At 39.7% G+C, this 26,476-nt stretch overlaps 2 protein-coding genes across 8 annotated transcripts in view; one reads left to right on the top strand and one right to left on the bottom strand.

Moving 5' to 3' along the window:
* Sass6 (SAS-6 centriolar assembly protein) overlaps positions 1-18,127 on the top strand; it is a 32,445-nt gene extending 14,318 nt beyond the window's left edge. For 3 of the 4 annotated variants that reach the window (XM_021231215.2, XM_021231214.2, XM_005077112.4), the window contains 10 exons: positions 1,583-1,774; positions 6,421-6,615; positions 6,719-6,808; positions 6,885-7,064; positions 7,611-7,692; positions 8,385-8,521; positions 10,210-10,338; positions 14,515-14,609; positions 15,754-15,848; positions 15,938-18,127. In XM_021231215.2, the coding sequence (XP_021086874.2) occupies positions 1,583-1,774; positions 6,421-6,615; positions 6,719-6,808; positions 6,885-7,064; positions 7,611-7,692; positions 8,385-8,521; positions 10,210-10,338; positions 14,515-14,609; positions 15,754-15,848; positions 15,938-16,044 (1,302 nt within the window). In that variant the 3' untranslated portion in view covers positions 16,045-18,127. The remainder of the gene's footprint in view (positions 1-1,582; positions 1,775-6,420; positions 6,616-6,718; positions 6,809-6,884; positions 7,065-7,610; positions 7,693-8,384; positions 8,522-10,209; positions 10,339-14,514; positions 14,610-15,753; positions 15,849-15,937) is intronic. The other variant, XM_021231213.2, reaches the window with a different exon arrangement.
* A 227-nt stretch (positions 18,128-18,354) lies between these two features.
* The window catches only part of Mfsd14a (major facilitator superfamily domain containing 14A), a 28,578-nt gene continuing 20,456 nt past the window's right edge, over positions 18,355-26,476 (bottom strand). For 3 of the 4 annotated variants that reach the window (XM_005077113.4, XM_040751979.1, XM_040751977.1), the window contains exons 9-12: positions 23,689-23,801; positions 22,138-22,235; positions 20,902-21,065; positions 18,355-19,688 (exon numbers count right to left, since the gene is read on the bottom strand). In XM_005077113.4, the coding sequence (XP_005077170.1) occupies positions 19,482-19,688; positions 20,902-21,065; positions 22,138-22,235; positions 23,689-23,801 (582 nt within the window). In that variant the 3' untranslated portion in view covers positions 18,355-19,481. Of the gene's footprint in view, positions 19,689-19,766; positions 20,794-20,901; positions 21,066-22,137; positions 22,236-23,688; positions 23,802-26,476 lie in introns of those variants that run through there. The other variant, XM_040751978.1, reaches the window with a different exon arrangement.

Here is a 26,476-nt window from a genome sequence, read left to right as displayed (position 1 = left end):
ACCCCCAATAACACACTTTCTGCAACAATGCCACACCTCCTAATCCTTTCAAATAATGCCACTCCCTATAAGCCTATGGGGCCATTTTCATTCAGATTACCAAGTGGAGTCATTTTTCTGACTGCTGCCATCATTGCTTGGTTATGTTTGTTCTCAACGTACATTGAAACAAATAGTACGTTCTTATATCATTTCCTTCCCTCAGCATAACGGCTCCAGTTGTATTGTCTTTTATTATTGTATAGTATTCTATTCTTTGACTAGACCATGATTTACTTGTTTTCTTCTTGACTGACCTTGAATTATTTGTGATATTATGTTATTATATATTAAACTGATATGAACAACATACTACATTTCTTTGTGCAGGTGTACACTCCCTATTCATGAGCATGATTTACTGTTGAAATGGCTGGGTTCTAATAGCAGGAACTGCCTGTTTTTCCGTGAAGGTTTATACTGCCACTCTGTGGGTTGATAACACTATCACATAATCATGGACTTTTTTCATATGCATATTGACCAGCTTGATTATGCAGTGCCCATTCAACATGACCGCTATTAAATCAGCCTATTAGTATTTTTCTTACTTATTTTTAGGAATTATTTGTATATCCTAACATGACATTTTTTTGTCAGGTATAGTTGTCACTCAGTATCTCTAAGGAAGTAATTTCAGGGGCTCTCTCTCAGGGTACTGAAGGATACAGAGGCTCAAAAGTCCCTTCTATAAAGTGGCATACTATTTACATATAACTTGTGTTTATTTACACTTCAAATCATCTCTGGATTACATATAATGTCTAATATATATGCCATGCAAACAGTTGTTGTACAGTGTTGTTTAGAGAATAATGGCAAGAAAAATCTCCATATCACAATATAGATAAAACTGCATGGTACAGGAATGAGCCATAAGGGTAAATGATACTCAAATGACGAGTTCTGCATGACTGAGCTCTACATACTAATGGCAGAGTGTTACAGCAGAGTATCACGCATACCTCTCTTTCTCTCTCTGTATATACAACCCTGACTATCTTGAAACTCAGAGATTTGCTTGCCTTTACCTTCTGAATGCAGTATTAAATGTGTGTACTGCCACACCTGGGCCCCGACTTTTCTTTTTTCTTCCATACTCTAATTAAACAATATTTGTGACTGGGGATCTTCTATATTTTTACTCTGCTCAGATCCAGTTCTGCCAGCACCATTTGTTGAAGTAAAAGTGAGACTGTCACTCTGCCTCCACCACTCTGACTACTCTGGTTTTTGTTTTTTGTTTTGTTTTGTTTTGTTTCATTTTTCAGATAGACTAGCCTTGATCTTGCAGTGTAGCAGAGAATGACTGGAGTTCTGATCCTCGAGTTTATACTTCCTGAGCATTGGGAAATTACCAACAAGACAGTAGTGTTAAATATGCCTTAGTTTACTTTACTTGTTCCTTCATGAAATCTGTAATTGAAATAGACTTTCTAAGCAGGGGAATCTGAAAATGATGAAGAAATTATGATTGTTTCTCATGGGATCTTTCCTATTTATGTTTCTGTTCCTTCCTCTTTGACATATCGTTCTGTAATAGGCACAGGTTCAGCACCAGCAGCAGCATGAACAACAGAAAAAGGAGCTGGAAGCCCTCCATCAGCGAAACATCCACCAGCTTCAGAACAGGTTGTCTGAATTAGAGGCAGCCAACAAAGACCTCACCGAGAAGAAGTATAAAGGAGACGCCACGGCCAGGGAACTGAAAGCGAAGCTTGCGGGTGTGGAAGAGGTAGAGTACAGCTGCTTCCCCGTCAGTGTGGACCACTGAGGTTGTCACTGGTCTCACTTCGGGTCCTGCACTGCTGAGTACTGGTGCTCCCTTGGCTGCTCTGCACAGATCTCTGTAATAGTCATCTCAATGCAAAGAAAATAGGAATAGCAGATGGGATGAAAATGCTAATTCAAGAAGAAACTGAGATGAGACTTTTTTTAGCTTTTTAAACTTTTTTTAAAATTTAAATTAGGAACAATGCTATTTTACTATACACTGGGTATTTTAGTTTGGAGTTTGAGTTAATATTGAATAAAAGAGCATCTCCCAGATGCTTTCAGTGTATTTTTAATATTAGTGTAGTGGCCGTGCCTCACAGGTGTACTGTTGACAGACTTAGGCTAGCAGCTGTATGAAGTTGAATGGCCAATGAGAGTACCACTGCTAGACAATAGCTAATGCTTGCCGAGCATGTGTAGGGTCAAGACTATGGAAGTAACTTGCAGAAATTAACCCTGTAGTTAAGTGCCATTATTCTCATTGTAGAAATAATTGGGCTACAGCAAAGAATTTTGTTGTCATTTGCTTAAGATCCTACAGCCCACAAGGGGAAGAAAGAGAATTTTAACCCGTTATTTGCCTGTCTTTCTTTCAAGGACCCAGGAGTGTTTGTTTTGCATTGCTGGGATTTAAGCCAGGCCCCCTGCATACTTGGCCAGTGCTCTGCAGTGAGCTTCATACTCTGCATAAGAGAGAAGTTTAAATAGTGCTGGTGTTTGCCACAGCACATTTGTGGATGCCCTGACACTAATGATAGTTTCTACTTAGCATTAGTAGAAGTTATTTTCAGTTTTGTTTTTTTTTTTTTGAGACAGGGTTTTCTGTGTTCCCCAGGTTGGTATCAGACTCCTGAGTTCAGCCAAGTACCACTATTTCTGATTTTTATTTGCTGTCTTTTGTTTTGTTTTGAGACATGGTTTCTCTGTTTAGCCCTGACTGTCCTGGAATTCTGTAGACCAGGCTCGTCTTGAACTCACCTGCCTCTGCCCCCTAGTGCTCAGGTTAAAGGCATGTGGCATTTATTGTCTATCTAACATTGGAGATCACCAAACTTCTATTTCACTAGTGTTTAGAAGCTAAAGCTCCAGTCATTTTATGTCTAGATCCTTGAAGCACTCTGCATTGACAATAGATGTGTGTGTACATTTACACGCTATCCCTTTGGGTGGTAGGTAGTGCAACATTTCTGACTTCACGCATGGTACCTTAGTAGGTTAATGGCTGGATTATAATGCTATATCATTTTGTCTATTTAAACCCCCAAATGGGCCAGTTCATCAAGTCTTTTTTTTTAACTAATTTATTTTATGTGCATTGGTGTTAAGGGGTCAGATCCCCTAGAACTGGAGTTAGTTTTGAGCTGCCATGTGGGTGCAGGAAATTGAACCTGGGTCCTCTGGAAGAGCATCGAATGCTCTAAACCATAGAGCCATCTCCAGCCCCCATGAACAGTCTTAATTATGTTGATTTTTGTATAACCTCATTGTGTTAATTATCTTTGTAGCAGTGACAGGATATTGGTATCAACAACTTAAGGGAGGAGATTTATTTTGGCTTACTCTTTTAGAGGCTTCCTTCTGGCTGTTTTTGAACTTGATGCTATGTGGCTAAGGGACTGTTCATTTCACAGTCAACAGGAGTTGGGTGGGGAACTGTGACAACATAGGGACATGACACAATATAGCTCTGAGGACACGATCCCTGTAACTTAACTTCCTCCGGTAAGTCCCATTTCCATGTTTCCACAACCTCCCAATGGAGTCCATTCAGCTAGAGATCAAGCCTGTGGGGGCATTTCATGTTTAAGCCATAACACCAAATGGTTTCTTCCAAGATTTGCAGAATACCTGTTGAGTATAACTCCTGCCGGGAGAACCTTGTTTCATCTCGAGTGTTCAGTTTCATAATTACGTGAAGTAAAACTGTAGGCATTAATGTCCTAAAGTGATTATCATTTATTGGATATTACTGTGTGCTGTCAACATGCTAGGGTTTTTGAAGTTCTTGGGGGACTTATGTAAGAGTGCAGGCCTTTTCTAACAGCTATCAGGCCATGAATGTGCTGTTCTGTCTGTGGGATAGAACGGATCAGCTTGCTGTGCTGTGTGTGGTCTTGGACCCCTCCCACTTGTAGCTGTAAGATAAGTTCTTGGTCCTCTCTGCTTCCTGCTCTTTGACACATAAGGCAGGTCAAACTAGGTCACATAGTGTGAAGTTTGCTCACCCCTTGAAAATCATTAAGAGTCAGAACCTGCTTTGTTCTTGAGAACTAAAGGGTCTGACTGTAGTTGGAAGTTTATTGGATCGGTTTCTCTCCCATTTGCTGGTCCTTCTGCTTTTTATAAGATAATCACTCTGAGGCTTAATGTTAATTACAGTTGCTTGGCCAATGGCTCAGACATAGTACTAACTAGCTCTCACAATTAAATTAACCCATTTCTATTATTCTATATTTTACCTTGTTACCTCATATCTTGCTTCCCTGGCTGCTACATGGCGACTCTCTGACTCTGCCTTCTTTTTCTCTGTATCTCTGTTTGGATTACCCACCTAGCTATATTCTGCCCTGTCACTGGCCAAAATAGCTTTATTCATCAACCAATAAAAGCAACACATATTCACAGCATACAGGAGTACATCCCACATCATCTGTATCGTGTCAAGGCCCCTGTACTGCTGTCCCTGGCAACTGTCTTGTCCCAGCCTCGCTCCCCTCAGACTTCTGTGCTGCTCTACCTCTTGTTTCCCAACACAGCTTTTTTGAAGGGTGATCTCATGTCAGCTCCTTCCCAGGAACCTGCATTAAAGATTGTTTAAAATTTCATTTATTTGTCGCACGCTTTTAATCCCAGCACTAGGGAGGCAGAGGCAGGCAGATCTCTGTGTGTTCGAGGCCTGCCTGGTCTATAAGAGCTAGTTCCAAGACAGCCTCCAAAACCACAGAGAAACCCTGTCTCTAAAAACCAAAAAACAAAACAAAACAAAAAAAACCCAACCAACCAAACAAACAAATTTTCATTTATTTGTGTGTGCATGTGTGTTTTAAAATGAGTGCACACTGCAAGGCGTTGGTGGCACACACCTTTAATCCCAGCACTCAAGACGCAGAGGCAGGCGGGTCTCTATGAGTTCGAAGCCAGCCTGGTCTACAAAGTGATTTCCAGGACAGGCTCCAAAGCAATACAGAGACATCCTGTCTCAAAAAAAAAAACAAAAAACAAAAACAAAAACAAAAAACACAACCAATAAATAAATAATGACACTGGAAGAAGTGTACGTGTATTCTACTCTGAAGTCAAGTCTGTCTGATATCAAACTTTGCTCCAGTGGTTATTGGTATGCACTATGAAATTACCTTAAACATTTGTTAACACAATTCCCTAGGTGTTACTTACTGAACTTAGGTCAGTTACATCTAGGTTGCTATTATCTTATTGAGAAGTGATTTAGTCTAGATTTTTCTTTGAAATCTATTTTTGTTTTTCTTGCTTTAAATATAATCAAAAGAGAAATTCAGAAATTTTATTATTTGTTGATGTGGAAAATAGTTTCAATCTATTATGAGATGTAGATAATAAAATTACACAGTATGGGGCTAGAGAGATGGCCCAGTGTTTGAGTACTTGTTGCTATTGCAGAGTACCCATCCCTAACTACAGTTCCAAATCTGACATCATCTTCTGACCTTCACAAGCACCAGGTATGCATGTGGAGCATACACGTACACGTGGGCAAAACAATCATACACATAAAAATAAATACAAAGAAGTTGTGATATATTTCATAAGTCAGAATTGCTTTGTTTTCTCCTTTGTATAATTGAATCCAAAGTATATTTTTAATGTTGTGTCCAGGTCTATAACTCATACACACCACTGGAGAGATTTTCATGACCTTTTAAAAAACACACTAGAACCTCAAAATTGCTAAAGACTGCTTTTTGGCTTAAGATAAGCTTTATGTAGCCCAGGCTAGCCTCGAGATTATATTGACTCCTCAGCCTGAGTACTGTGAAGACAGTCACCATTGCACCTGTCTTTGGAGACGTTCTTGGTGTTTAAGACATCTGAGAAAGTTTTTGTTTGTTTGTTTGGTTGGTTTTTTGGTTTTTCGAGACAGGGTTTCTCTGTGTAGCGTAGCCTTGTCTGGCTTAGAACTCACTTTGTAGACCAGGCTGACCTCGAACTCACAGAGATCTATCTGCCTGCCTGTCTCTTGAGTACTGGGATTAAAGGCATTTGCCACTACCAACCACCCAGTAGAAGGTTTTTTTCTTAAGCAATGAATATTTTGTTTGTTTGTTTTTTTAACCTTTTGTTTATTTTTGTGTTATGGATGTTTTGCCTGTATGTATGTCTTCGCGTGTGTGCTTGGTATCTGTGGAGGCCACAAGAGGGCATCGTATTCCCTGAGACTCAACAGTTAGAAACAGTGTGAGCTGCCTTGTGGGTGCTGGGAATTGAACCTGCATCCTCTGGAAGGGCAGCCAGTGCGTCATGTGTTGAATCATCTTTCTGACCCCCAAGACACCTTAGTTTCAAATAACAAATGACTCATTTTCCTTTTACCAATACATAATAATTCCTTTTCCCAACCACCCTCAGGAGCTGCAGCGGGCCAAGCAAGAGGTCCTTTCTCTGAGAAGAGAGAATTGTACTCTGGATGCTGAATGCCATGAGAAAGAAAAGCATATTAACCAGCTACAAACAAAAGTGGCAGTTTTAGAACAGGAAATCAAGGATAAAGACCAGCTTGTCCTGAGAACAAAAGAAGCATTTGATACAATCCAAGAACAAAAGGTCTTCTGTAAACATTTAAAAAATAAATCAATTGCATTTAATAGTGATGCTTCCCCTAAATAAACACAGTGCCTTACTCGTGTTTTGTTTTGTTGTATATTAGGTGGCTTTAGAAGAAAATGGTGAGAAAAATCAGGTACAACTGGGAAAACTTGAAGCTACAATAAAATCGTTATCAGCAGAACTTCTGAAGGTTAGCTTTGAAATGTTTAGCAGAATGTTAATATTTCATTGGCTTGCACAAATATTCATATGAGGTTCTTCTATAGGCAAATGAAATTATCAAGAAGTTACAAGGAGATCTTAAAACTCTCATGGGTAAATTGAAACTGAAGAATACAGTTACTATTCAGCAAGAAAAACTATTGGCTGAGAAAGAGGAAATGCTACAAAAGGAGCGAAAGGAATCGCAGGATGTGGGACAGTCTCTTCGAGCCAAAGAGCAAGAGGTGGTCACCGTCTCCTGCTTCTGGGTTGTGACTGCTTTGTGTACAGCTAGTGAACTCCCCCACCTAGATGTTAAAACCATCAAGGTTAAATGAAGACAGTTGCTTTGACCTTTTTTTCCTCAAACAAAAACCCAGTAGATTTGGTAGACATTAATAACCCATTTTAGTTTGCAAATTTAGTAATCAGTACTCCAAAACGAGCAGAATGGATTGGTAATTATGTATGTGTACTCCTTTTTAAAGATTTAAATATTTCATTCCATAGTTTTTACTTAGTGTGGTTTTTTTGTTGTTGTTGCTTTTTGTATTTTGGAGCCAGCGTTTCTCTGTGTAGTCTTTGCTGTTCTGGAACTTGCTCTGCACACCAGGCTGGCCTTGAACTCACAGAGATCTGCTTGCCTCTCCTACTGAGTGCTGGGATTAAAGGTGTGTGCCACCACTGCCTGGCTTCGTTTTGTGGTTTGAGTGGTAATCAGTTATTTAATAGTATAATACAGTTCTTTCGTCTTCAACTTTTATTGACTTGTGACAATTGACATATTTCAGGTATGCAAATTACAAGAGCAATTAGAAACTACAGTTCAGAAACTTGAAGAAAGTAAACAACTTTTAAAAAATAATGAAAAATGTAAGTAATGTTATATTTTTCTGTAAATGAGGCTTATAGTTTTAGTGTTAACTTGAAATTTTTATTTGAGTTAGTGAAAGTGCAGGTAAATGAAAATAATTCTATATACAAATAATTTCTGCTTTAAGTTTGCTTTTTTTATTGTTATTTTGTTTGTTTTGGAGATGGTCTTGCTGTGTATCTCTGCCTGTTCCTTGCCTCCTGAGTGCTGGGATTATATTTAGGTATGTGATACCATACCTGACAAACTTTCGTTGAAAATTTTCTCACTTCTAAGAACTAGGCATGAGACATAGAATTATGAACTTTAAATATCTGACAGATACTGTCCTAAAGCAAAAACTGTCAGATTTTGAGTTGTAGAACTATATGTTTTGGAAAGCAATAGAGTGATAAGTCCCATGTGGCAGTGACTAAAAGAAGCATCTTTACTCCAAACATGTATCCAGGCTTATATTGTGTGACTGCTGTAAAGCAGCTGTAGTATCGCAAAAACCACATGTAGTCGGTGTGGCCTTGCACACTTGTGATCTGAGACCCTGCCTCAGTAGGCAGGAAGAGCATTAACAGTGAAACCTGCTTGAAAAAAACAGAGAGAAAAGTACTAATCATCCATTTACTTATGTTAAATTATTTAAAACAAGTAAAAACTAAAATAAAGTTCTGTTCTGCCTTTTATTCTCCTATTTAAGTAATCACTTGGCTAAACAAAGAACTAAATGAAAACCAGCTGGTAAGAAAGCAAGACACACTGGGCACCTCGGCCACTCCGCCTGCACATTCTAGTAGCAGCACCATCAGAAGTGGGATTTCTCCCAGCCTGAATGTGGTAAGAATTAAGATGAGATGTGAGTGATGTTACTGGAGTCCAACAGTTATTTCGTAGGACTCAGTATGTTCTGCCCTTGGAGCTACAGGTTAGACATACATGATCTTAACGAAGAGGCTGTATTCCAGGGGCACTCTTCATGTCTCTTTGTGTTTGTGAATCTGTTGATTGTGTGTGTATATACTTCTATGCATGTGTCAAGGGCACACTTTGTAAGCCTTTTTCTACAGAAATCATTACTGAAACTTACAAAATACACATGAACACACACAGAAATAAAGATTGTTTAGAAAACTTCAAACAGGAAATTCAGGGTTGCACTCAAGCTTGGAACTACTCTGGAGAAAAGCCTGACTGACTTGGTCAGCAAGCAAAGTGGGGAGGCAGCTTTATTAACAGGTCTGTTGGTCTTAGCGTGTGAGCATCCTGAGACAAGTCTAGCTTTTTCCTCAAGAATGGGAGGGAGAAGAAAGGCAGCTCTTGAGACCCAGGAGGTGGCCTCAGGTTAGGAGATGGCAAGACTGCCAGCACTAGCACTTGCCTATTACAATTAAAGAGCCACACTCCCTCTTGAACATAACAATTACAGAGTATCATTATCAGATGTGGTCTCGTGATGAATCGACACAAAGCAAGAGCACTCTTCAATCATATCTGAACACAGACAGACGTCTGCTAGGCTACAGAAAGGGCCAGACAGGCTTTTCTAACCACTTAATCCACTCCCCTACCTTAATCAGTAACACATAATTAGAGACTCAGCCACTTGTTTCTACTCCCTGGCCGCTTGTAAACAATCCAAGGTAAAGTCCCACTTTCTTTAATCTTTCCCTCAAATTCCCTGACATTGCTAAATTCAGCCAGTCAGACCCTTTACCACTTCTGAGACTCCCTGTGGTCCCTCATAGTTTGCAGACCCCATCACGGGGAGCAGTAATCCCAGCTGTGCACCAGAGGGATTGCCACTGATTGTTAAATTTAGATGTCTAAATGAATTTTTAATCTACTCTGATAAATTGTGGAAGGCTTGGGAAAGATTGCTGCTGAGTTGGAAAGGGGTACAAAAAGAAATGGCTAGGACTGAGTTCTAAACTTATAAACAGCTGACTCCCTAATGAGTGCTATTAAATAACTGTGTAAAGCGTGTTTATAGTCCAGACACTGGTGTTAGTCACTTCAAGTGGCTTCTTTTAAGAAACTTTCTTCCATGATATTGGTTAATGATGGTGCCATGGTATTAAAATTAGGACAAAGCATTTTTTTCATCTTGTCTCCTAAAAGACAATAGTCTCATTTTTATTCAATCTGACAAATATATTTTCTCTCTGAATGGACTATCAGTGGCTCCTCATTCTTATACCTTCTCTCTCATAGGGCTAGATAAAGAAGGTGCCTTGGCAGTCTTTGTTTTAACTCCACTCAAAGGCAAACCCAGTGGTTTCTCCGGCCCATACTTGCATAGCTAGTCTGGAAGGCCCTCTAGGTGGACCAAAGAGCTTCCAGCCTCTGCTTATTAAAAAGCAACATTTTGTGGTGTCTTCTAGAGAAAACAGATATTGCTAGAGAAATGAGATTGTAATTATTACTAGCTCACACTTTGCCTTCTAGGTCAGCAAATACTTCAGATTATAATTTAGAAATATTTCTCATCTCCAATCTTTTTTTTTTTTTTTTTTTTTGGTTTTTAGGTTGATAATAGACTAAATTACCCAAGCTGTGGAATTGGCTATCCTGTCTCCTCTGCATTTGCATTCCAGAATGCTTTTCCCCATGTGGTATCTGCCAAAAACACCAGCCATCCAATCTCAGCACCAAAGGTAGTGAAATGAACTGTTCTGAGAAATTACAGAAACTTGTTGGCATATAAATATTTTGTACTTTTTAAAAGTAAGATTGTTTGGTCAGCTGCTACTTGCTAGGTAATGTATTAGGAGATAGAAGCACCAAGTGTTTGTGCAATGACTGCAGTTTGTAAAGCCTAGATTGTTGTGGAATATTTCTTTAACTAGACATTTGTTTATACTGCAGACTATTAGTTTAACTATGTAAAGATGTATTACATTTGTCTGTGCTGCATTTGTTTAATTATGTAAAGGTATGTTGCAGTTGTTTCACCTGCCTAGGATACCTGACTGGGCTAATAAAAAAGCTAAACGGCTGTTAGTTAGGCAGGAGAGGGATAGGTGGGGCTGGCAGGCAGAGAGAAGAAGCAGGAGAAGAAATCTAGACTCCAGAGAAGGAGAGAGAGAAAGAGAGGGGGGAGAACAAGGAAGAAAGGGAGAGTGACCCCGGGGCCAGCCAGGCAGCCCCCAGGCAGCTAGACAGAGTAGAACACACAGAAAGAAAAGGTAAAAAGCCCTGAGACAGATTGTGGACTTCTACCATAGCATCAAGTGCCTTACCTGCTGAGCCATTTACGCCACCTCCATATTTTTCGACTATGTACCCTTAGCAGTAAAAACAAACAACAGAAAAGCACAGAAGTTGAATATTCAATAAGGGAGTATACTTTCTTTGTGAGTTGTACTCATATACTGCTAAATGACTACTATTTACAGTATAATTTAGTGGTTTACGAAAATAGAGCCGGGTGGTGGTGGCGCATGCCTTTAATCCCAGTACTTGGGAGGCAGAGGCAGGCAGATCTCTTAAAGACCAGCCTGGACTACAGAGTGAGTTCCAGGACAGCCAGGGCTACACAGAGAAACCCTGTCTTGAAAAACTGAAAAAGAAAATAGGATCTGGGTGGACATGGCAGCAAATGCTTGTAACCCAGAGGTTAAAGCAGAAAGCTCAAAGCCAGCTTGGGTGAGCATTGTGGTATACATCTTTATTCCCTGCACTCAGCAGGCAGACAGATCTCTGTGAGTTTGAAGTCAGCCTGGTCTACATAGCAAGTTCTAGACCGTCAAGACTACAGAGGGCTTGTATTAAAAAAACAAACAAACAAAAAATATCTGGCAAACTTTCCCAAAAGCACTTACTGTATATTACCAGCAGTCTGATATTTAAGATCTGTGTAGCCTGGGCTACCCTTGAACTCGTTTCTCATGCCTTAGTCCTGCTGAGTGCTGGGATTGCAGGTGTGTGCCACTTGTATTGTTGATGGCCTTTTGAGTCATGGAACTTTAAAAGACAAACATTTTATTTTGTTTTATGTGTGTGGCTATTTTGCCTGCTAGGCAAGCACTTTGCCACTGAGCTATGTCCTCAGCCTTCAGCTTCCCAAATGCTAACATTAGATCTGCATTTACCACCGTGCCCTGCTAAGATTAGATTTTCTCTGTTGGCTCCGTTCAACTGTAGAACTGATCAGTTTTTTCAGTTTTGGTGGCGCACGCCTTTAATCCTAGCACTTGGGAGGCAGAGGCAGGCGGATCTCTGTGAGTTCGAGACCAGGCTGGACTACCAATCGAGTTCCAGGACAGCCTCCAAAGCCACAGAGAATCCCTGTCTCGAAAAAACCAAAAAAAAAAAAAAAATCCTTAATTGTTTCCTTTTCTTTTTTTCTTCCCCCACTCTCAGTGCCAAGGACAGAGTCTAGAGCTTTGTGCATGCCAGGTGTTTCAAACCCTGGACAAACAGCTGAGGTGCCTGGTTGCATATCAAAGTTGAACCTGGCACCAGGTTCTCCCAGCATCCCTCGGTCCCTGCCTGTTACAGAGTATGGCTGGCATACCCCACCCTCTACCCTGAACTCTCCAGTCTAGGGACTGAGCTGCCCTTCCCCCAGAGGCTCTTCCCTTATAACCTAGACAGTTTGGTTACCTGACCCCTTCCCTTTTGGACCTTTGGCCTCCTGGCTGCTGCACCTGGTTCCCCTCTTTTCTCTCTCTATTGTATCTTCTCTCTCCCTTCTCCTCTCCTCTCCTCTCCTCTCCTCTCCCCATATGGTCTTGCTCAGTCTGGTGTATCCACTGTGGGCTCTCCCAGATGTCCCTGCCTCTGGCTATGCTCTCCCACGTATCTACAATAAACTTCCTCCTCCTCCATACCTAGAGCAGTCGTCTTTCCTTTCCTTTCCTTACTTCTTTGTTTATTCACCTGGCAGGTGATCTATCATTGACCTATATGCACTCAAGCCCTACTCCCCCCCCCCCCCAAACAGGGTTTCTCTGTGTCTTTTGAGCCTGTCCTGGAGCTTGCTCTGTAGACCAGGCTGGTCTCAAACTCACAGAGATCCGCCTGCCTCTGCCTCCGAGTGCTGGGATTAAAGGCGTGTGCTACCACGTCCCTGCCCCTCCATTTTTTTGTTTGGTTTTTACATTTGTTAATGAGTGTTCTGCTTGAAGCATGGTTATAATGGGGCTTTAAAGCATGTTCCTGCAATCCAGTGTTTGTTATCCTATGGCAGTGTCTTTGAGTTGCTTAGATTTTCCTGGTTCTTTGTTAAGTAGAGGACTACATTCTGCTGGACAGTTCATTGTGGGACTCTAAAAGTCTGTTCAAATGGTGAAGAGACTTTAAAAAAGATTTTAACTCATGCTGGAGAGATGACTTAGAAGTTAAGAACATCGGCTACTCCTGGTTCAGTTCCCAGCATCCACATGGCTATTTTTATTTCTTTGAAAAAGTATCTATTTATTTGCATATTTTAAATTAGATTCCTTGTTTTGATAAATTTTTTGGTTCCTGAATTCTAAGCATGAGTTCTACTGAACACGTGATTCTGATTGTTTCTTTTGCCTGGAGAAAATTTATGTAGTTCTCTTTGTCAAGTTTTGCTTTTCTTTCCCATGCTCTTGTGGTTCTGTCCAGAAATCATTGCCTGTTCACTGTCTGAAAGTGTTTTTCCTTTAGTAGTTCCAGAGTTGCTGGTCTTACATTTGACTTTTATACAAGACAAGATTCAGTCTTTGGCAAGTAGGTATCCACATTCCCGGCACCATGTCCTGACAAGGCAGTCCTTTCTCTAATGTATGTCTCTGGCACCTTTGCAAGAGCTAGTTGACTGTGGCTTCTTGGGCTGATCTCTGGGTTTTGCCTTGTGTTTCATCAGTATGTGCGTCTCCTCTTGTGCTAGTATGATGCTGTTTTGGTTACTGTGGCCTTGGGATCAAGTGGAATGATGCCTCCAGCTCTGCTCTTGGCTCAAGATTGCATTCTCTGCTGGGTTTTTTGTGCTTTTGTATACATTTTAGGATTTTTTTTTCTGTTTCTTGGAAGAGTGTATTTGGAATTTTGATGGGAAATTTGTTGAGTTTGGCAATGAATTTGAGTAGAATGGATATCTTAAGTATATTAACTTGTTTAATACTTTCATGTTTTAATTTCTTTCTTCAGTGCTCTCAAGTTAGATGGTAGTTTTGTACTTCTTTAGTTAATTTTTATTCCTTGGTATTGCTTGTTTTTTGGTATTATTTTATTTTTTAATTTTGATTCAAAGCCGGGCAGTGGTGGCACATACCCTTAATCCCAGCACTTGGGAGGCAGAAGCAGGTGGATCTCTGTGAGTTTGAGGCTAGCCTGGTCTACAAGAGCTAGTTCCAGAACAGCCTCCAAAGCCGGAGAAACCCTGTCTCAACGCCACCCACCCCCCAAAGAATTTAAATTCAAATAACTTAGAATTTTTAAGTAAGTGTAGCAGTCTTTGAAAGTCCTTTAAAAGGCTTGGTTTTCAGAATACACAATGTAAAACTATTGTTGTGGTATTTTGCTTTTTGCTTTTTTTGAGACAGAGCCTTGCTATGTAGCCCAAGCTTTCTTCGAACTTTTGATCCTTCCAGCAGGAGGGATCCATGCCCACCAAACCTTGGGTAGTTTCAGTTCTGTCATTAACCCGAATGCACTAGTGTTCATGTTAAAGAATCACTTGTATTCTTCATCTCACTTGTCATGTGAACTTTTTGTGAGGGTAAGTCAGGTTCTTTATACATATCAAAAGAATGTGCTGTGAAATATAAGCAAACTTCTTATCAAGAAGTAAACCTAACAACACAGCTCAGCAAGGAAATGCCTCAGTGCTGAGTTCATGAGCTCTGTTCTCTCCGCAGGTTCAGTTTAATTTGCAACTTACAAAACCAAGCACATTGCTAGATGCTCAGCCAGGAACAGCTATTAGCAGGCCTTATTCATCTGATAAGGAAAAGTAAGTACTCAGTGAGTTACTCTTTGCTATGGAAATGTCATTTCTCTTGTACATGGTTTTAAATTATAGGATCCCCTTAGATGTATGATAAGTTTTTTAAAAATAGGATTGTCTTGTAAATATGTGAATGTGTACATAGAAATCTTTTTTAAAGCTAGGCATAGTGGCACATGCCTTTAATTCCGCCATTCAAATGGCAGAGATGGGCAGATCTATGTGCAAAAGCCAAGGCCTTGTCTCAGAAAGAGAGGGCTACAGAGGTGGTTCAGTGGTGTTCTTCCAGAGGACTTGGGTTTGGTTCCCACAGCCACATCACTGCCCATAACCCTTTGTAACTCCGGGACATCTGAAGCCTTCTTCTGGCCTTCAAAGGCATTGTACACATGTGCACATACATAAATGCAAGCAAAACACCCATATACATAAAAATAAACAACATGCACAGAATTTTTTAGATTGATATTCTCAAAACAATTATGTATTTTTCTTCCATCGTGTGTCATGTTTTTTGTTCTAATAGTACTTTTTGTTAACTCAAAGATAATATTCTCAGCATATAAGCCGGTTTCTCCTGTATTTTCCTATCTCCCTTTGTGTGTTTGCCATGATGTAAAATCTTATGGTACTTAAGAGTTTTCATTTCTCATATAGTCCTTATCCCACTTCTTAGTATAAAGTTTAATCTTTTTTAGAAGGAATGTATTATATATAGATACATTAACTTGTTTAAACAGAGTGAAGAGTACACAGGTTAAGTGTCCTTTATACAAAACATTTGAGACCAGTGATACTTCAGATTTTTGAAGCTTCAGAATTTTGAAATATTTGCACACACATACTTAGTTATCTTAGGATGGGACCTAAGCCTGAAAGAAAAGGTTGATGTTTCTCCTCCACACAGCCTGCAGGCATACTCTGTACTTGGGCTTTTGCTGTTGTTTTTGGTGCACCTGTTTCACCTGAGACATCCATCAAATGGGGTCAAGAGTTTGACAACTGTGGCATCATGTGGTGGTCAAAAAAATTTGTACTATTGTATTTTAGACCATTTTGAATGTGTTGACTAGGGACAATCAACACACATTCATAGAAAATGAACGATAAAATGAAATTTAAGATTTAAAAATGACTTTTTTTTTTGAAGTAGTGAAAATTTAGGACTGGAATCCAAATACTTGAAGAAAAGAGAAGATAGCATTCCTTTACGTGGGCTCAGCCAGAATCTATTTAGTACCTCAGGTGAGGAGACGTCTGTACTGGGATGGTAGTTTCATTAAATGTGTCTAAGACTGAAGTAGTAACCGGTTGTGTTTTGTCTTCCTTTGCAGACCATCAGAAAGAGGGCATGCTGGGAGCACTACAGACATCTTCCAAACCCACAATCCTCCCCTCTTCTTCTTCAGCATATTTCCCTGGGCAGTTACCAACTAGTTAATCCAACACCTTTCATTTCTTACTGACAGTTTAGAAATTCAAGTGACTTAACAACCCATCAATAACAAAACCAACCTTCCTCATTCCTCTTACATCATTTAGAGCCTTTGAAATATTACTGCCATTTACAAACTTGGGAGACTGTTAGATTCTGAGTAAATGGTGTTTTTTATTCTGTAAGCAGAATGTTAAAAAAATATCACTGAATTTTATCAGATTAACCAGTTGGTATAAATGAGAAAAACCCTAATGAAAAATCCACCCTGCAAGGTAATAGTAACAGGTTGAAGAAAGCTTGTGCTCATACTATCATTTTGCCACCTGAGAAATAGCTTCCGCTTGTGATTTGATCTTGACACTGAAGTCCTTATACTTTTGAGTTGGTTGTTTGGGTTTTTCTTTTTCATTTTTTATACGTACTAGTTTTTTGAGACAGGAGTTTCTTGTTTATTTTTTTTTTTAAGACAGGGTTTTTTTTTAAAATGTTGCCTTTGATGTCCTGGAACTCACTCTGTAGGCCAGGCTTGAACTCATGAGATCTGCCTGCCTGTCTTCCAATTCTGGCACTAATGGTGTGTACCAGCACCATGCCTGAGTTATACAATGTATTTGGACTTATTCTTTCCCTTCCTATCTCCTCCCAGATGGTCTACACATCCCTATCCACCCAATTTCATGTTCGTTCTCTCCCAAAAAGAAAAAACAGTAAAACAAAAAATACCAGACCAAAACAGTGGAGTCCATTTTGTGCTAGCCAACCACTCTTGGGTATGGACTCTGCCCTGGAGTTTGATATACCCAGTGGCGCTCTTAAGCACTTTAAATTGATGACATGAATTATTTATTCATAGTAAGTAAATTATTTTCCCTGAAACATTTGACCTGTGAAATAATTTATATAAAAGTAATTTGGACATTGTGTTTACATGGCTAAAGTGCTTTAGTCATTTGGGCTGAGCTTAGAGCACAAAAAACCTTCAGTGTAATGGCATCATGAATATTCATGGTAGTTTTGTAGAATTGAAATTTACACTCTGTTAATTAAGAAGAAAAATTAACTATTGGAATCTACAAGTTCCTTTATCTCTACTAAAACTTCCAGGAACTATTACTTGGAAATTAAATAGTTTCCAAAAAAATTTTTTTCACCATAGAGGCTAGATAGATGTTAAAAAAGCCTGATGATCCACTGTCCTCAACACACACACCACACTCTTGTGCAAATAAATACCCATGATTGACAGACAGACAAACACCAAATTTCCTGAATGTTTAACCTTAAGCATCCCATTTTGTTTTCTTGTTGACAACTACCAAAAGAAATTAAAATCTTCATAAAACCCCAAATCTTATTTGTAAAATGCTAATAATCATGTGATAGTTTTAAAAAGAAATAGCACAGTAGTTGATGCCTGCTCTTCCAGAGGACCTGGGTTCTATTCCCAGCGCCCACATGGCAGCTCACAGCTGTCTACCTGTTGCCCTCCTCTGGTCTCTGAGTGCATTAGGCATGCACATGGTGTATTGTTATTCATGCAGGCAAAACATTTATACAACTTCAGGGTAGTGATGTGTCAACTTTACTAGGGCCACAGAAGACAGGGATCTTTAACCTCACTTTTAAGATGCTGGCAGCTGCCAGCTAGCTTCAACAGGGGTGTAATTAGAAGTCCAGTGATGGTTAAGAATATTGTTACAATTACTCGAGAGCACTTAATTCTGGAAAGAAGTCTCTTGGCAATGTGGGACTGTTGTAAATACTGTGTAATATACATAAGAGGTTGTGGCAGGCTTTGGAAGGTATATATAACATATATAGCTTTTTAGAAAAGATACCCCCACCCTTACTATTTATAAACACAAATTTCCAAGACAGGACAGCACATTTTCACAGGGGCTATAAAAGTGTCTTTGTGCTAAGTGTAAATGCACATAGACCACGCTAATTCTTTGCTCTACCTCTTCAACTTTTGTTTGAAATTGTCTTATGGTATATAACTGTACATGTGTTAATAAAATGTTGCTGTTAATGCTGTTTTAAAAACTGTGACCTCTGTTAATAAAGTACAAACTAAAGAGTCTTATATGCCAGAAGCATGTTTAGAAAATAAAAGACTGACTTGCATCGTCTGTGCTTAGGAAATCAAGTGTTTCCAGTTGGCTTTGTAAACGGTGCATTTTATCTTCAGGATTTTTTTGTGAGGGCAAACAAATGGACTGTAGAGGAGGTTAAGACTTGTTTCCATAAAAATGCTTATGATAGCAAATAAAGCCCAAACAGGCCTTACAGGGACTCACAGATCAAGACTTCTTTAAAAAGAAAAAAATCATTAAAATATTTAATTTTATTAACAGAATATTTACATCTTGAGACCTTATTTAATCATAGTGAATGCTCCAAGTTTAAAAAGCATTAGGCAGTAACCACACACAAGATGAAAACAGTGTAAACTATACAATACTTTATGTACAATTTTTACAAAGTAACACTTTTTTAAATAATATAACTGGACACAAAAATATACACTTTAGAGAAATTCACATCAGTAATTGTATAAAGCTCTCTTCTAGGGTCCTGAAAATTTAGGACAAACATTAGCTCTGTAAATAAAGTGTTACTGTGACAGTCCTGAAAGGCCACTATATATATTTATCTACATACAGATATCACATTGACATTTTCAAGGCTACCAGCTTTACTATATAATTTTTAGATTATGTATTCAAGTGTTGAGGTCCTTATGATTATGGAAACATCAAAAGAATAGTGGTATAAGAAGCAGAACATGGATGTATAGGCTCTGACCACCCCAATTTAAATTCTAAGTGGCTGATATTTCCATACTTAAAACAGTAGTGAATAATGTTTTAAATAAAATTATGGCAAACAGGCTTGGAACATGATTCTGGTTTTCTACAATTTTCACAAGTTTTTGTTGTTTTAAATTCAAACAATTCTTTACCATTTCTTTATTCTAGTGCATCTGCATTAAGGCTTTGAATTATTTGACCCAAGATTTTACAATATTAAAATCTGACTCAGGCTTTTACAATGTTAAAGTGAGCAGGTCCACAACCATATTACCTACCGTATCACTGAGTCAGCACAAACAGAGGTAAAAGCTCAACACCTTAAGGAAATGGTAGCAGAGACGTGCTAACAGCGGAGTTACATATATAGCCTTTAATTAAAGATGTATAATAAAACAGTTTAGTGGCAATAGATTGGTGCTAATAAACAAAAGGTTTCTTTTAGAAAGAAATTGTAACATCTTTGGAAAACTGTCCGGTTCTTTCTTTAGTTCCCACGGAGTTCATGCAGATATTTCTTAAGACAATCTTAAAGTACACTGTAGATGGAAATGGAATGTACATCCAGAACTATAGGTGAAAACTAAGACCTGGGTGCTGATAGAAAAGTCTTCCTGATTTCAATCATCACACATTTGTGTCCTGGAGTAAAGGTTCTTTGGCCTCTCCTGGCGCTTGTGTACTGTGAGGATGGCTGTGACCACCACAGTGCTTTCTCCAACTGCTGGACCTTAAACTTAAATTAGTATGTTCCGGAATAAACAAGGCAACGAGCAGAGCCAGCAGTACTGAACAGGCTCCAAAGAGAAAGGGGGGCCCAGGGATGATGGAATTCTGAAGAAGAAACAATAGTTAGGGTTTTTGAACAGATAACCCCACTCCCTCCCCAAGAATTCTTCAGATTTTTTTTTGTTTTGTTTTGTTTGAAACAGGGTTTTTCTGTAACAGCTCTGGCTGGCCCGGTGGCCTGCAACTCACATAGATTCTCCTGTTTGACCATCACCTGGTGCTCAGATTTTTTTCTAAACCGATGACTTGATTAAAGCAACAGTTATAAGTTCTTACTGTAAAGTCCTGCACACAAAACCTAGCAAAGTAACTTGAACAACTGTGCACTGCTTTTAGCACGGAACCTGAAGACAGGTGTTTTGTGTACCTCCACTCAATCTGCTATTCCCAGAGGCAGACAGTATCTCAGAGTAAGCAAAGCTATACATGTAACACCTGGAGAACCAATACCTTTCTTCAGTTTCAGAAACACAGTATTGCTAACCACAAAAACTAAAACAGGTAAACATTTTTATTTCAACCTTAAATAACATTTATTCTGATACAAAGCCCTGCACTGTCAGTTTTGTGTATGTGACCCACACAGTCTTGTTTTTTTTTTAATTTGGAAATAGGCTTGGCTGGGGGAACCCAAAGAGCTGTTTGTATTGGCTCAATGGCTCATGTGGCTTGGCGTTGGTAATTTCAGTTGTAAGGGAAATAAAGCAAGCACATCAACAAACGTACATAACCGACTCCATCTAGAGAGATGGATGGGTGACAACTGTGACACTATAGAGGCCAGAAGAAAGGCAGTAGTATGGAATGGAGAAATGGCTAACATGCCACTACATACAAATTGACAAAGCAGGCTTTGCATTCTTAGAGGAAATACGCACAGACAATTTTGCAAGGGAATACTCAGAAGAATAGTCTCTAGGACTTTAAAGATTACTTTAACTACGTGGGGGCTGAATCTAGGGCCTGTACTCTAAAGCAGGGCTATATCCCGAATCCATTTGGAGTTTCATCTAACCTAAAAGGAAATTAAGAACTTCAGATGGGCATCATGGCTCATGCACACTGTCAGTCGGTATTCAGAAGGCTGAGGCGGAAAGATCAGCATGGGCCACACAATGAGTTCCAGCCTGGCTGGAACGGTAGTGAGGCTCTGTCTCAAAAAACCAGAAACAGTTTTGCATTAAAGCTTTTGTTTTCAAAACCACCCTGCAGTCCAGCCAAAGAAACAGAGCATTTTAACACGCAAATGAAGAATTACCTGTTCAAAGTGGTGCTGAGGGCTTGTGTTTGCCCCCAGGTCTGAGCCTGTGATCGGCAGCTCTTTAAGCTCCACATGGAATATGTAGAAAATGAACCCATAAAGGGCTGGTCCCAGACCATTGCACAATCCTCGGATTCCTGTTATCATCCCTTGAACAACACCTGCATGTTTAAAGAAATCATTTAGCATATTATCCTTGTTCCTACTCTAAAAAACTGCAAACGTTAAATCTAAATTGCAATTGTTACCAGTACTAGCAACTTAATCTAATGGTAAGCATTAAAAGCTACTGAGAAGTCAAATATATACTGAGTTTGATTTCAATTTCTTTAGCATCGTCTTGCTAAATAAAAATGCAACTTGTTTCTACTGCAGGGCTTTCCTTCCTAAGTGACCGTTTTACTGAGTGACCACTGCTACTGTTCTACACTTTCTCTCAGAGCAGGTACAGGACCCTTTTCATCTGTTAGCATGCCAACAACTAAACGTTCCTACCACAAACCCTTTTATGTTTACTCATGTTTTGTAGCTACAGATAACTGAAGCTACAGCATTTTAAAGGGTTACAATGAACCAACCCTAAGGTACCTATCACAATAGCAAAATGACAGTGAAACTTTATTAGTAAATCAGGTCATGAATGTGCACTCCCTCACAGGCTAATGTGTTGAATTTCAGTCCCTACTGGGGATGCCCTAGAACCAGAAACACAGGCATAAGTTCTTGGAAATATATCTTGTCCCTGGTTCTTGCTATCTACTCTCTGTGAGTAGCTTCTACAACATGCCCCTGCTGACATATTTCTCCTACTCGTCCCACAAACAATGAGGGCCAAGCAACCATAGACTGAATCCTTTAAAAACTCTATAACCAGAGTTGGAGAGATGGCTCAAAGGTTAAAAGCACTGACTACTCAAAGGACCAAGGTTCAATTCCTGACACCCACAGCTCACAACTGTCTATAACTCTATCTGACATCACACAGACATGCATGTAGGCAAAATACCAATGCACATTAAAAGTAAATCATTAAAAAATAAAATAACTCTATAACCAGTATAAATCCTTTAAGCTGTTTTGGTCAGTTATTTGTCACAATGATGTAAATGCCACTAACAGCCAAACATTCAATATTTAAAAGTGACTAGCAGGAACCGGAAATTAGTATCTCAGATGCTGCTTTAGCACAGGTAGCAAACTTGGAAGACTACTTTGGAGTTCCTATCAACTCACCCTGTTGATCAGCATCAGCAGTTCGTGAAACAAGGGCACTAACAGCTGGAAAGGTAATGCTAGACATGGCTGCAACTGCCCCAGCAGCCCACATCATCCTGTAATCAAGGCAACAAAACAAAAATTTAATACTGCTTCTCTATTTTACCTGTCAAATCAAACCAAGTCACCCTGACTGTGCAATGGCTGTGGGACAGAAAAGAGAAGTGCGCTTTCTCTGTTCCTCTAGTTGGCTATAGGCAAGTCATGTAAATGTATGCCCCTGTGTACTCTGGAAACAGTAACCACTTGTTCACAAAGATGTGTGGTATTCTGTTGTAAAATTGGGTTGTCAAGTTCCAAACCATGATGTACGTAGCACATTCTATAGGAAGTTGAGAGGCTATGTTGAAAATTATACATAAAATACCAAGAGACATCAAGTATATTTAAACATTGAAGCCAGCAATCACTCAAAGTTCCCACGGATTTGTGTTTCAGTTTACAGTTCACTGACTGAGGCAGGTGGTGGTTGCACACACCTTTAATCCCAGCATTCAGGAGGCAGAGGCCAGCCTGGTCTACAAAATAAGTTCTGGATAGGCTCCAAAGCAACAGAGAAACCCTGCCTCAAAAAACCAAAACTAAGATTAAAAGATCAATGGCTAAATATAAATCTCAAAAGTATAAAGGGTAAGTAAGCTGGAGTTCCTGGCTTCTTGATTGAAAGAAATACTTTACATTTGTACCTCTGCAAAGGCTGGACTGGAAAACATCACCCACTAAAACACAATAAGCCCAAAGAGGTGGGCAGCCCACCCCAACCATCAACACCAGCCTGCAGGAAACTAGCCTGTAAGAAAAGCTGAGCTTGATCATGAAGCCAGGATGGAAGTAAGTGGACTGTGCTCACTCTCATCTCAAGCTGCCAGTGAGGAATATGACAACTCATGCCCTTCCCCAACTAGAAGAACAAAAGATATAAGGCTGTCTTTGTTGTCACAGAATCCTGTGCTGTTTCGTGGTAACAGACAGATTAAATGCACCTTACAGACTCAGTAACTTAATAATCTCATGTAAAAAAACAACAAACAAAAAGCCTGCCACTATTTAGCCAGCCTACCTAGGATATATAAGCGTATGTGGGAAACTATACTATGCACAAGCCAATGGCTTAGCTGAGAAGGAAGAAAGGGGCAAGCCTGGGCATGGTTGTGCACACCTGTAGTCCAGGCACTTGTAAGGCTTAGGCAGCCTTAGCTTAAAAAGAAGAAGAAAAAAGGAGTATGTCTCAAAAACAAAAAATGCACAAAAAAAATTTTATGGGGTTAGACTGCCCATGCCCAACATTGTGCTATGCTTACATGGATAGTTCTAATTGGATTCTGGGTTAAATTCACACATACCACAAACAAGTATCTATGAGGTTGGGAGAAAGATGCTGGGGAGTTGGAAGAGGATTGGGAGTCAGGTAGTAAAGGGTTAACTTGATCAAAATACATTATATAAGTAAATGAAATTTTCAAACAAAAACCAAAAAATTAAAATGAACATTACAATATTTATACCTACCAAGGTTCTGAACCAAAGCCATACCATGCCAGCTGCAATATTTGAAATCCCAGACCCAATAAGATGGTATTCTTATTTCCAATTGACCTCATGAGTAAACTCAAGACTATGGTCTAGAAGACAAACACACATATGATTATTAGGTTTTTTTTAATTGCACTTATTTATTTACAGGAATTGGTTCTCTCCTTCCACATAAGGGTCCCAGAGATTGGCCTCATGTATTCAGGCTTGGTGGCAAGTATCTTGACCCACTTATCTATCTCACTGGGCAAAAAAAAGGGGGTGGTGGTGGTTTCTTTCACTGTGATTAAGTAGCTTTTACACAGTGTGGTTTTTCACCAGTAACTATCCTAACTCAGAGCTCAGGCTAACACATCCAGTCAGAGCTACAACACTTGAGTCCAGCTTTCTGTCCACTTAGCACACTTGCAAGAACTGACCAAGAACTCCACCCACTATGTAACAGCACAATGAAGCCTCCAGGCCAAGTGGTTTGGATGAGAGTAGCCCCATCTGATCACCTGTTTTCAATGCTTGGTCCCCAGTCGGTAGACTGTTTGGGAAGTACCAGGTATGACCTTGGAGGAGGTAATGTCACTGGGGTGGGCTTTGGGATTTTAAAAGGCCACAACCACACTCTGCCTCCTGCCTGTGGACCACATGTAAGTTCTTAGCTACTGCTCCACCATCATGCCTACCAGCCGGCTGCCATGCTCCCTGCCAAGATAGTCATTAACTCAGTGAACCCCAGAATTAAACTCCTTCTTCTGTAAATTGGCTTGGTCATGGTATCTTATCACAGCAATAAAGTAACTAAGACAGACCTCAATGCTATTCAATAGCCCAGTGATCACCTACAACTTCATCTAAACGTGCTGTTGAAACCATGAAGATTCTATGAAACGTGTAAGAGTTTACTAAGTATAATTTGGAAAAATTTTATTTAAGAGTATAGACTGAAAAGGGCTGGACCATGATCTTTGAGACCCTGGATAACCTACTTCGGCTTTCTTTTGCCAAATGAAGCTAACAGCGGCAATTTCAGAATTCAACACTGGATGAAATAAGGTAGTTAAAAAGTGCTGAGAGCTGTCCCTGGCACATAGGAAACATTTAATAAACAGCTTTGTGAACAGATGTGGACATTTCTCTATTTCAAACCAAAATATAATTCAGCATGGATTGGGACATCACAAATAAGTCTGCTATCTAATGTTGAACACACCACACAAAATAGCAAATAAGTCTGCAGAAGTGGTACCAATAATCACTCTCATTACTTTCTCACACACCAAATAATTACAAAGTATAAGCTGAAATTTAGTTATTTAATATTTTATGAGGGTTGGTAACAAACATGCCAGTAAAAAGTAAGTAAAGCTGCTTTTATGTCTAGATACGGTGACTCCGGTCTGTAATCTGAGGCTGAGTCGGGAGGCCAGCCTAGGCTACAGTTAAGTTCTATGCTAACAAGAAACAGAATGAGTCCTTGCCTCCAAAAGGGTCCTAGAAGGAGTTTTAGATGATAACCCACTACCACCAGACCAAGCTCCTAGAGGACCTGAGGACCCAGCTCTCGTAAGAGTGAAGAGCACACAGGCAGAGCCGAGTCTCCAGGCCTGTCACCTCGTGGGGTTAGATTCTTGCGGTAGCAACTCTACAAAAGTCTCTGAGCAGCCGTCTGCCAGAAGTTCAACTCACTAATAACATCTGGGCAAAGCTACTATTTCTCGGCCTAACAAGTATGTGAAAATGTCAATTTTTATTTCCCCTAATAAGATTTTGTTATGTTATTTCCCTTTAAGGCAATACATAACACTTCCTATTGCTTATGGATGGGGTATGGTTGACAGTATTACAGACAACTTACATATTGGAAGGACCAGAATGCAAGAATTTCTGCTTTCCTTATAGAATGTATCAGAGACAGACTTTAGTTAATCAAAAGAAAACTTCTGAGTATACTCAAGACTCTGTGTTAGGTCTCAGGCAAGCCACATGTCCATAAATGACAATCTTGGCTCAATTTAAACTGCACTATAAAAAGGATTTATGGTCATTAGATAAAAGCCCACATTCTTCGGGCACTTGTGAAAATGTTATGTCTGCCAAAAGGAGTCATTTCCCTTGCCTCTGGCAGAAGGCACACATGGTTCACCATTGACATATACTGTGGTGCCCTATCAATCCCTAATCACAAGAATCCTTGTAAGGTTCCTGACCCTTCCCTCCTCACCCCTAACTACTTATCCCCCTTATAACCACTATTTTCTTCTCCCTCTCTGGCTATCTCTTGCTATTCCCACTTCCCTAGCCCTGGTCATGTCCAGTCTGTTTCTCTGCTCTGGACTCTTCCAGATGCTTTCGGCTGTTCTCTCTTAAAGACAGTCATGCTAATGGAGCAGTCATCTCAGTAGTTTCTTTACTACGCCCCTTTGCATATACTGTGGCATCCAATTTCTGGGAAGAATGAGGATGCAAAGTTTAAAGAATTTGGGCAAGTGTACTGAAGACTATCTATTCCCAAACACAGCACTTACATCTTCAAAAGTCCTGCTTCCTTTTAAGGCTCTAGAACAATGGTTCTCAATTTTCCTAGTGTGACCCTTTAATCACTTCCTCATGTTGTGGTGACTCCAACCCTAAAATTATTTCATTGCTACTTCTTAACTGTAATTTTGCTACTGTTACGAATCATAATGTAAATATCTGATATGCAGGATGTCTGATATGCGATCCCCAAAGGCATCATAAACCACAGGTTGAAAACCACTGTTCTAGAGGT

The sequence above is a fragment of the Mesocricetus auratus genome, unplaced genomic scaffold (assembly GCF_017639785.1).
Source record: "Mesocricetus auratus isolate SY011 unplaced genomic scaffold, BCM_Maur_2.0 Super-Scaffold_100009, whole genome shotgun sequence".
Taxonomy (NCBI): Eukaryota; Metazoa; Chordata; class Mammalia; order Rodentia; family Cricetidae; genus Mesocricetus; species Mesocricetus auratus.
This window is presented reverse-complemented; position numbering and strand designations above follow the sequence as displayed.